At 34.5% G+C, this 12,498-nt stretch overlaps 1 protein-coding gene across 30 annotated transcripts in view; it reads right to left on the reverse strand.

Annotated features, from left to right (window-relative positions):
- ANKRD12 (ankyrin repeat domain 12) overlaps nucleotides 1–12,498 on the reverse strand; it is a 149,526-nt gene that overhangs the window by 78,794 nt on the left and 58,234 nt on the right. For 15 of the 30 annotated variants that reach the window (XM_034943936.3, XM_034943939.3, XM_055102454.2 and 12 more), the window contains 2 exons: nucleotides 11,110–11,257; nucleotides 2,297–2,365 (listed from right to left, as the gene is read on the reverse strand). In XM_034943936.3, the coding sequence (XP_034799827.2) occupies nucleotides 2,297–2,365; nucleotides 11,110–11,257 (217 nt within the window). The remainder of the gene's footprint in view (nucleotides 1–2,296; nucleotides 2,366–11,109; nucleotides 11,258–12,498) is intronic. The other 15 variants (XM_034943940.3, XM_055102460.2, XM_063597190.1 and 12 more) reach the window with 1 other exon arrangement.

The following is a 12,498-nucleotide window of genomic DNA, read 5'->3' on the forward strand; positions in this document are numbered from 1 at the left end:
GCATTTTAACACAAGGTTTTAAAAAAGCCAGTCTAACATGATAAAGTAATACATACTCAGGCAACAGTAAAAAGATACTTATATATGCATCATTAGAATGCCATGCTGCCAAATAAAGATGTAATTATTTTGGAAAGAAAGAAACAAATTGGATATATTCCAAATATTTAAAACAAAATTCGAATCAGATGCTAGCATCCAATATAAACTCTATTTTCTTTCAGTTACCATAGTCATATGTCTGAGTTCATATTCTGCATGAGACAGCAAAGTAAGAAAACAGCAGCCGGCGTAAGGCAGCTAGGATAGAGACAACTACACTGTGTGTCAAAACTGTGTTAGACTAGTATGTCCCAAAGTATGCGTTTTCAAGTTAAAAGCAGTCAACAAGACTATCTGGGATTTGTCCTGTAAAGAATTTGTTTCCTCTGACCCATCATAAGTAAAAAAATGATAATATATTATATATCTTATAAAGAGTTAGCTACTTCTCTTGTCAGGAAGGTGATTAAATAATACTTAAAAAGTTAGCTACTTCTCAAGATTCAGCACCTGCAAAATGTATTTATTTGCCCTAATAATAGACAAGAACTTTGAAGTTTAAATGTAAGTATACTGACAAATGTGTTCGTTTAGCATAGTCTACTATAAACTTAAGTTCCATTCAGACAACCTAGGGATTTTTTAAGATAATATACAAGAGATTCACTTAAAGACTATTCAAAGCAAACAGAGAAATGGACTTTTCAACGCTCCAACATTCTTTCAAGGTTTAGAGGATCTTCGGATATACAAAGATGTTCCAGTTTTATAATGCTGAAAATTAATGCTTTCTTTTTAGGTCTTGCCAGAATAAATAGAAAGCTCAACATCTTCACATCCCAATTAAGTATTAAGTACTTATTAAGGAGAAGAGACAAAATTGTTTTTCTTAGGGAACTTGGTTCATAAACCTATTAGTGTCTCAAAAATTAAAGAATACAACATCTTCCCACAAAGTAGTCACTATAAGAATCAAACAATGGAATCACAACTCAAATATAGATGAACATAATTAAGTCAATCCTGTTTGCAATGTACATACTTCAATTCTGAAAAAAAAATTTGCCATTACTCTCTGGTTCTAAAATATCTACATGAATCTCCAATTGAATGTCTGCATCTTTTGATTTCCGGCAATGATACTCAGATTATGGATGGCTTCATATACATACAGCTCTTTCAGGGGCACTTTGGGTACTTAGAAGTCACCTTTTAGAATAATTCCACAGTAACTGACTATAAATATGCCCCACCCCCTCAATTTTGGTAACCAGGCACTACTGACTTATCAGCTCAATTAAAACTTTTGGGATAATTTTAAGAATTATTATTTGGTTCTTCCACTGCCCCTAACCCAACCCCACAAATGTATAAAATAAATAAAAAGTGTATAAAAACAGGTTTACTTTAGTTTTTATAGCTAAATGTCATATGCTGAAAACTAGACACTTAGACACCCAGGGACTAAAAAAAAATCATATTTTTATTTAAGCTCAGAGATAACAATGTTAGCCAATTTAAAAAAAGACAATCAAAAAACATTTAACTAATTAGCTGTCACATACTAGAGAACACATTTACTCTTTATTTTAAGAGGACACAGTACTTGTATATCCTCTTGTATTCTATCTGGAGCAACTACGGACCATTAACATAAAATAACAGGTGCCATAGCTTAATAGAGAGGTTGCAACACAGTGGTAATGGCATTTCTCTAGGTAACCTGGTATTTTAATTCAGTTATAGTTAAATTTAACCTAGGCAACAAAGTCAATAACGGCTAATGAATTCAATGGAAAAAAACTGTATTAAATGTGTTTTTTAAAAAACATCACATGACTAAACGGTAAGATGACACTGTCTATTGAAATCAGTACACTTGGTATACCTTGTGAAGGGTATACAACAAAACACTTGGGTATCTTCCCACAGGAGTCACTACACTATGCAACACCAGGGGTTGACTTTCACATTGTTTTCTATGTGAATGGTGTTCCCCACATCGTGCTGTAAAAAATTGGAGTGGAGGTATATGGCAGTCCTGCTACAAGGTTCACACATAGCTTGTGTTAGATATGATACACTGAGTACCTAGGAGCAAAAATGGGAAAATGTGGTGTCACCCACGTAGTTCATTTATTTAACCAAAGATATCTATATGCTGGTTTGAAAGTAAGTTACTTATAGTACAATAATTAATTGTAAATGTGACAGAAACCACTGGCTAAACAGGAACACCTGATAATCTAATTACCTGAGTATGTCCTGTAAGAAGATATAAGTCTCTCCCCCCAATTTTCACTTGTATGTCCTGGATCTGAATCTACAGAATGAGAAGAGACAGGAGAAGAGAAAAAAGCACACGGAGGGAAATGCAGAATTCAACAAACCAACATTTTTCAAAAGACCACCAGTTAATAAGCTATTATTGTTTTGCCAAAAGATTATTTTTAAAGTAAAGCCAAAATTATATTTAAAACACAGCTTTGGTCAACACCTAATATTTCAAATTTTTCAACAAAAATATCTTAAAGTTGGGAAATTCAACCATGCAGTTTCAATAACAGGTATTACTGATGTTATATATTAAAACACACTATCTTTTTTGAGGCTATATATTTTTTCAACTTCTGAATAACAGTAAAAGAGCCAGTACTCTATCACTGGATTTCTGTTTAGAACTTGTCTTACACTTTTTGTTCTATGAGTGCCAACTCGACTCTGGAGACAGTAAAACACTTTGGACTGCACCATCATCCTACACCACAGACCTTTCCACAAATTATATACACTTCAAATGGTATTAATTACTACAGTGATTACTACCGAAGACCGTCTGGAAAGAAAGTAACCTAAATCAAAACAAAGTTTATCAGTTAAGAATATGGAATTCTGGCCGGGCGCAGTGGCTCACGCCTGTAATCCCAGCACTTCGGGAGGCCAAGGTGGGTGGATTACCCGAGGTCAGAAGTTCAAGACCAGTCTGGCCAACATGATGAAACCCCATCCCTACTAAAAATACAAAAATTAGACAAGTGTGGTGGCGTATGCCTGTAATCCCACCTACTTGGGAGGCTGAGGCCAGAGAATCACTTGCACCCAGGTGGCCGGGGTTGCGGTAAACTGAGATCATGCCATTGTACTCCAGCCTGGGTGACAGAGTGAGACTCTGCATTTAAAAAATAATAATAATAATATATATATACACACACACACACACACACATATATATATATGGAATTCTGCCTAACAATTCATGACAGAGAAATATGAATATGGACAATTGACTTTGGCAATATGGCCAGAGCAGACATTTTTACTTATAAATATATTTTGACTTATAAATGCCATTTCAACTCACAATATTATTGTGTTCTTCATATCCTTAACTGACAAACTTTTTTCCAGGATCACTGTTACACAGTATTCATGATTTCATTTAGGTATAAGTAACCAAGTGTTCAAAAAAAACAACTTAGAGAACAAGTAACCCCTAAGCATCGTATTTGAAAATTTTACAGATAAGCCTAAAAGTTTAGTGATGAGAAGGTTCACTCAACTGAAAGAGGAATCATCAATAACATTTAGACCAACTCTAAAGTAAACAGGTAAATGGGCTGAGTGGTAAAACTTTCAATGAACACATATTTCAAAATGGAATACATTAAATTAGCAACCACAAAAATTTCATGAAAAATAATATTTGACAAAGACAAACAAAAAAATTTAAATAACCACCATAGATTGCAAAGCAAACCAGCAACCATTAAATTGTGCCAATTGGATTAAATGAATTATTGAAAGCAGATATTATTTTAATAGATTAAACCACAGTGAATAAACTAAGCTTTCAATTATATTAATGTAGTTTACCAGTTTATCCAAATCATCCTTTGGAAGTAAGCAACCACTCTGACCCCACACACTCTTTGGCTTTTACTCAAACAAGTATGTTTCTATTGGGGGCATCTGAATAGTCTATAAAGCTTTAACTCAGGAACTGGAAAATTAAAGCTTCTATTAACATTTCCCTGTCCCTTTCCTCAACTACTTCCTTTTATGCTGTACTGAGACTAGGCTGTATGAGACTACCACTGTTTATGAGATTGAGATTGATGCAAAACACTGAGTGCTAAGCAGAGCCATTCTCTCTCCCACATATGTTCTTCGTAGCGAGGCAAAACAAGTGACACTTGTATTTTAAAACCAATCTTTTTAAGTTAATATTTTGCTTGGGTTGCAAGGAAATAAAAGAAAAATACCAAAAATAATTTTAAAAGCCTGTACTGTATGTTTGAAATTTTTATAATGAAATATCAGGAAGGGGGCAGAAGTAAATCTATCATGAATAACTGCCATGAAAAAATCACCAAAGGTGATTATTCTTACTAAGCAAAGCACTAATTTTATCTATTTTAATATAGTTCCCAGAAAAATTATATCTATCTGTTTTCTTTTTAAAAGAAGCTCCTCTCCTCAAATTTGACTGAGTCACATTATAATATGGTAAACCCTTAAATGGCATGTAAAGTCTTAGGAAAATAGAACTAAGGCTGGCTGGCAGAGATTTTGTTAATAAAATTTCAACATACTCTACAGCTGCCTCTGTAGACTTTGTGAACACATCATACTGTGTTCTCTGAATTTTCTCATAACACATTATCTTTTTAAAATGCCAAAAAAGGCTGGGCGCGGTTGCTCACGCCTGTAATCCCAGCACTGGGAGGCTGAGGTGGGTGGATCAATTGAGGTCAGGAGTTTGAGACCAGCTTGGCCTACATGGTGAAACCCCATCTCTACTAAAAATACAAAAATTAGCTGGGTGTGGTGGCACACGCCTGTAATCCCAGCTATTGAGGAGGCTGAGACAGGAGAACTGCTTGAACCCGGGAGGCAGAGGTTGCAGTGAGCCGAGACTGTGCCACTGCACTCCAGCCTGGGTGAAAGAGCGACACTCTGTATCACCTTAAAAAAAAAAAAAAAAAAAAAGCGAAAAAAACTAGTAAACTATTTGCTTACTAATAATGCTAAGAGGAAACAATTATTCAAAGAAAAAAAGTGAAAGACATTCAATCTTTCTGATTATTTAAACATGCAAACTAAAATGACAAAGGACTACTGGTTTATCTCTACAGAACATCAGATTTATCAACCTAAAGAAAAACATGTCCCCCAATGCTATTTGAAGTTAAAGAACATTCATATACTGCTGGAGGCTTTCTAACTAGGTATAATTATTTTGGAGAAACATGAAGAATCACAGAAATGTTTAACCCTTATAACACTGTAACCCTACTCTTGGGAACGAATAAAGAAATAACTCAGGGTATGACAAACATCACAATCTGCAAAGATGTCTTGATGGCATTTTTCATAACAAAAGAATTGTAAATTAAGTTTGAGGGCCAAGAAGAGACTCTCTCACATGTAGCCTCAAGACAGCTGTTTAACACTTTCACATTAAGAGATTTTGGCTTTCCCTTGGACACCGTAAGACTAGGAAAGAAATTAAGTATGATTTTGTGACTGATAATGCAGGAATAAAGTTCACTTAGGTGGAAACTTTATTAATTATTAAAGATAACAAAAGTTATCAGTTACTGATTACACTTTATATATGGGGGCAGATATTATACGATACCTATACAATATTCATTCTCCTTTTCTTACCAGGAATACCCCAGTTTTGATCAGGGAAACAATATGCCCGGCTAAAAGTATGATTTTTCAGACTCCACTGCAACTAGAATAGCCTAACTAATCAGATGCAGAAACAAAAAGGCCAAATCTCACCGGGAAAAAGACACTTTTGTCCTTGGTCTTTTCCCTCCTACTTTCTACCCAGGAAGAAGCAATAATCTTGTGATTATAAGGCAAAATGATTAAGGACAAAGCCCATGTATGAGCTAAGAGTGGCAGAGCATTAAGATGAAAAGAGATCAGTGCCTGATGGCATTACTGAACTGCTATGCCAACCCTGTACTGCCTATACCTGGCCTTCTTACTGCATTAAATTGTAAAATTCCTATGTATTTAAACCAGTGTTAGTTTTTGGTTATGTTTAATTTAGTTTTAAAAGCTAAATTTACATGCTATGTCACTTGAAGGTCACAATTCTCTGAAACTGATACTATTATATGTACTTTTACAGATAAGGAAGCTGGGACTTACAAAGAAGTCTAATTACTGGGCCAGTGCTCGTAGGGGGCTTAGGGTCAACACTAGTCAGATTCCAAAATCTTCAACAGTAAACACTGCCATGATTTACCTCTGTTACAACTATAAAATTTATCCTGTCAATTCTAGAGTAGGAGAGAATGAAAGGAAAAGGTAAAAATTAGTGATAAAGCAAGCTGATGTAGGTGTAAGAAATATCTTTTAGATAAGCAGTTGCTTTTTGCTTCCATAGGTTCAATGGGTCACTGTATACATTGGCTTAATATTCCACAGGACAAAATTTATGGGAATTCTTTGACAGAGTAAAACAATATGTTGGTGATTTGTTTAAATAAATTAATTCAGAATAAATATAGTACTATGATAGAGCTACAAGGACCCACTGGCCTGATTTCAAATTATGTTGTAATTCATTCCCTAATTTCTCCTGTCTAGCCAAGCAATTACTTTTCTAGAAAGTGTTTTCTTTTTTAAAAAAATTAGTAAGTATTAAATAATTGAGAATTTAGAAAGTTTAAGACACATTACGATATCTCGCAAAATGAAGGCTAGGAATCTCTCATTCAGTAGACAGCATTACTGCTGATTTGGGGTGCCAGTAGGCTTTCCTTGGACAATGTTATGAATACCTCTTTTAAAAAGTAGTGACTTTATAAAAGTAACATATGACCATTATCTCAAGAATTCAAGCCATACGAAAAGGACCAAGAAGGAAGTAATAAATACCCCACATCCAAGAAATAAAGTGTTAACCTCTGGCAAGCATCATTCCCAGCATCCCTCTAAATACATATAACAACAAAGGAACTAGCAGAGACAGTAATAAATTTATGTAAGAACAAGAGAATAACATACATATGCTGTTTTGAAATAAAAGGCTTAAAGATTATTTTAATCCAACATTAAAAAAAACTAAAGGCATTGCTTCTTCTTTATAAAAGACACTGTCTACTATAAAATATAAACAAAAATATAAAGGAATTTTAAATACAGGAACATTAAAAAGTTTATATAATCATTTTAAGAAACTATATACTTGTTTAGATAATATCAGTTAATCCCTTGCTAGAGATAAGATGATATGCTTTCTCCTTATTCCCTACCCTTTTTTCTGTTATTTCCTTACGTCAAGGTTTATAACATTTATATTTTGTTCTGTACCCAAAACACATCCAACAGGTACAGTTCCTACAGTGAAAAAAGTCTTAGACAGTCTTAATCTTTCCATGTGTTAATATACATCATGTGTGCACGTATATACACACAGTAAATGTAAATACACAAATTACAATTTTAATGCAAATAGCACATACTGTTTCATAATCTAATTTTTTACTTCCAATATCATGATCACCTTCCCATATTACGTATTATTCTACAGCTGGAGTACAGTGGCATGATCACAGCTCACTGTAGCCTCAACCTACCAGGCCAAGCAATACTCATGCCTCAGCATCCCCGGTAGCTGGGATTACAGGCGCACACCACTAAGCCTGACTCATTTTTTAATTTTCTTATAGATATAGGGTCTCACTCTGCTGGCCAACCTGGTCTCAAACTCCTGGCCTCAAGTGATCCTCCTGCCTTGGCCTTCCAAAGTGCTGGGATTTCAGGTGTGAGCCACCATGCCCAGCCTTACTACATTATTTTTAAGGGTGAAAAATCTATTTCTTCATTGAATTTATCATAATTTAACAAATCCTATATTACTCAACACAATTTTCCTGATTTTTTTGCTATTATAAAGAAAGCTGAGATAAACATTCTTAAAGATAAATGCTCTCATCAGTAATTATTAGAAGCCAGGCATGTTGGCTCACTCCTGTAATCCCAGCACTTTGGGAGGCTGAGGCTGGCAGATCACTTGAGGTCCAGAGTTAACAGCCTGGCCAACATGGTGAAACTCCGTCTCTACTAAAAATATGAAAATTAGCCAGGCATCGTGGCAGGCGCCTGTAATCCCAGCTACTCAGAAGGCTGAGGCGGGAGAATCACTTGAACCCAGGAAGCAGAGGTTGCAGTGAGCTGAGATGGCACCACTGCACTCCAGCCTGGGCGACAGAGTGACTCTGTCTCAAAATAATAATAGTTATCATTATTATAATAAATGCCCAAAGAAAAAATTAGTCAAATGTTAAGAAACAACTTTTTACATACACTGTCCTATTTACCTTAAACAAAGTATTTCTATAATTTAGACCCACTAAAGCAAATTCCTATGTCCAACCCATAACCACTGGGTGATTCAGACCAAAAACAATTTTGTCATTCACCATAAATTGTATTTCTTTGATTACTATTGATGTATTTTTTCCATGTATTTCTTTCCAAACTATAATTGTTCTGAACCACTTGTATTTTTTGGTCCATTTTCCCATTTTTGAGTTTCCTTTTCACACTTAGAAGATCTTCAAATACTACATATATTAAGGGTTTTGATATATGCCGTAAATGTTTCTCCCCTCTGTATCTTTATCTTCACAGTTTCAGCTAATAGTTTAAAATACAGAATACTACATAAAAAAGATCAATGTCAGATATGAAGTCTGATGCTGTATCTTTCATATGGGAAATATCACTTAATGGTACTGAATTCTACTTTTTTAAAAAAAATTATATAAAAGACACTTGAATCGTAAATAACACATTTTGTACTGGGACTAGGGAAATCCTCCTTAATGTTTTCACTGTGTTATGTTAAACCAAAGACATCATCTATTACTAAAATTTATAAATAAAGCCTACCAAAAATATAAATACAATTGACCTTGAACCACCTGATTTTGAACTGCACAGATCCACTTACACAGGAATTTTCTTCTGCCTCCCTGCATCCCTGAGACAGCAAAATCAACCCCTCCTCTTCCTCAGTCTACTCAATGTGAAGACAATGAGGATGAAGATCTTTATAATGATACATTTCCATTTAATGAACAGTAAATATATTTTCTGTTCTTTATGATTTTCTTAAGTAACATTTTTTTCTCTAGTTTAAAGAGTACAGTATATAATAATATAACACGTCATCTCAGGTAACAGTAAAGAAAAAATAACGTAACACACAAAAGATGTGTTAATTGACTGTTTATGTTATTGGTAAGGCTTTGGTCAACAGCAGGCTATTAGTAGTTAAGTACTTGGGAAGTCAAAAGATACACAGATTTGACTGTGTGAAGGGGGAAAAAGGGGGTTGGCGCCCCTAGTCCCCACACCATTCGAGGGTCAATTGTGTTTTAAATCCAACAAAATTTTGTTTGGTGACAACATGTTAACTTTTCAAAAGGAAGAATAAGTGTTATGAAACAGTCTTATAGAGAGCTGCGATATCCCAACTAAAGTCCAATAGTAGAAAAAATGTAAGGGGGAAAAGTGTATATAACCCAATTTTAGACATATGAATTAGGTTACATTTATTCAATGCCTAAATTTCTTACCTTCCTAAGTAACATTTTCTCCTTAATTTTATTCTAAATAAAAGAAAAATAATCCATCTGATCTAATGACAAAGGCTCTCATGAAAAGATTATCTTGAAACTTTATTCCTTAAAAATATTAATATTCTTTGAATTTATCAAAATCCATTTTTCGAACAGCTATCAGAAATATACTCTCATTGGAAAACAAAACCCGAGTAATGTAATTTAAAAATGACTAGCAAAGAAACTTTTAACAAGAATATGCGAGAAGAGTTCAATCTGAAATAGCTATCCCAAAGGCACATAAGCACCCTCTTCTCAGCTAAGCGATCCAGTAATAGCTTGAGAGTATCACTTAGGATGCTTCGGGGGGAAAAAAAAAAGATTCTGAATCTCTCAAAGAAACCAGTGTAGCTTAAAATGAAAAAGCACATGATTTCGTAATCACTGCAAGACACAGCAATCTTCAAAGTTTAAAAATGTCATGAGTGTTTAAGAACAATTTTTAATTCACACAACAGCAGTGGCAAAATACACAAAAGGAAACCTGGTTACCAAAACCATACACTACATGATTTTCTAAAGCTATGTTAGCATAGAATGTTTCAAAAATCTTTATGAGTATTTTCAGTTTCCAGAGTCAAGATCATTTCTGAACTGACAATTAAAATGACTAGAAAGATATAGGCAGAATATAATCTATGTACGTAAACTCAGAATGGAATACTTTCTCTGAGGCTAAAACGTTTTTAAGAACAGTTCATTATTAATATTTCATGCAATGACTAAAACTACAGTAAATACATACATTCAAGTTTATATTAGTTTCAAAAATCGGTTAGTTCAGGGCTAAAACACAACCTAGTAATTTATTAGATAGCAATAACAAGAATCTCATCCGTTATGAATAACTGGGATTGGCTGATTTCAAGTATCAATTTCTGGTATACAGGAGTTTTGGGAAACAAAAATTCTATGAAAAGCACTGAGGCAGTTAGCCTCAATGTGTGTGTGTGTGTGTGTGTGTGCGCGCGTGTGTGTGTGTGTGCATGTGTGTGTGTGTGTTTGCATGTTTCTAATTTATTTCTGAATCTAAAGTGCCTAAACTTCTTTGGGGTGTGACCATATGTTCACAAAAGCTCAACAACTTTTTCTCAAATCTGCATATCCCAATGCTTCCTTATCACTGAGTAATTTTTATTCATTTGAATGCTCCTCCCAAAATTAATTTCTTGATAAAGAAATTCACAATAAACATTCAAAGAGTAAGGAATAAAGAAAATTGTTTTTATCTCTGGTTAGAAATCACACTTGGCATGATAGATGAATTCCTACCCCAAAATGATAAATCTGAAATAGTGAAATACAAATATTTCTCTATAAACTGGGGTGTCAAGAGGAGTGGTGTACAAGAAACAAAAATCAGAATTAAAGAATGGGCAAGATTTTACCAGAGAACAGCAAATTATTCTACCTGTGTCTGAATCTCGTTCTTCATTTCTTGATGGGCTAATGGTAAAAGGAAGTTTACGTTTCATGGATGATTTCTCTTTCATCTCCTTGCTCACATCACTTCGTTCAATTTTTGGAGTTTTGCTGTAGGATGCAATCTTGTCTTTACTCTATTAAAAAGTCAAATAGAGTAAAGTTATATCAATATTAGCTAAGCAATGCAGTATAGAAACCCCTAAGGAAAATTTCAAACATACACAAAAAGAGATAGTATTACCTATCACTGTATTCAATATACTCAAGACCCAGCTTCAACAAGTACATTTTTTCCTGTTTCATATTTCCCTACTCTTATTTAATAACATAATTTTATATTTATTTTTAAATATTTTACTTTCAGGGGTACCTGTGCAGGTTTGTTATGTAAGTAAATTGCATATCACTGGGGTTTGGTGTAAAGATTATTTCATTACCCAGGTAATAAGCATAGTACCTGATAGGCAGTTTTTTGATCCTCTCCCTCCTCCCACCCTCCACCCTCAAGTAAGCCCCAGTGTCTGCTGTTCCCTTCATGTCCGTGTGTACTCAATGTTTAGCTCCCACTTATGAGATCATGTGGTATTTGGTGGTTTTCTATTCCTGCATTAGTTCACTTAGGATTATGGCCTCCAGCTCCATCCATGTTGCTGTGCAAAAAAGATGATCTCATTCTTTTTAATGGCTGCATAGTGTTCCATGGTGTGTATATACCACATTTTCTTTATCCAGTCTACTGTTGATGCGCATTTAGGTTAATTCCATGTATTTGCTACTGTGAGTAGTGCTGCAATGAACATATGCATGTATGTGTCTTTTTAATAGGACAATTTATATTCTTTTGGGTAAACAAAAATGGGATTGCTGGGTTGAATGGTACTTCTAATAACAATTTTAAAACAACAGTAAAACAAAATATTTTGAATAGAACCATTATATCTAGATGTAGCGCCAATGAATATGTAAATTTTAAAAAGCAATTCTGAATTGAATCAAACTGATGGTATTTTATTTAAAAAATAAAATTGGCTGGGTGTGGTGGCTCATGCCTGTTAATCCCGGCACTGTGGGAGGCCACAGCATGGGTATCACCTGAGGTCAGGAGTTTGAGACCAGCCTGGCCAACATGGTGAAATCCTGTCTCTACTAAAAATACAAAAAATTAGCCAGGTGTGGTGGCAGGTGCCTATAATCCTAACTACTCAGGAGGCTGAGGCAGGAGAATCGCTTGAATCTGGGAGGCAGGGGCTTCAGTGAGCTGAGATCATACCGTTGCACTCCAGCCTGGGCAACAAGAGCAAAACTCTGTCTCAATAAATAAATAAATAAATAAATAAATAAATAAATAAATAAAATTATCTATATCAGTAGTTCT

The sequence above is a fragment of the Pan paniscus genome, chromosome 17 (genome assembly GCF_029289425.2).
Source record: "Pan paniscus chromosome 17, NHGRI_mPanPan1-v2.0_pri, whole genome shotgun sequence".
In the NCBI taxonomy this organism is placed as follows: domain Eukaryota; kingdom Metazoa; phylum Chordata; class Mammalia; order Primates; family Hominidae; genus Pan; species Pan paniscus.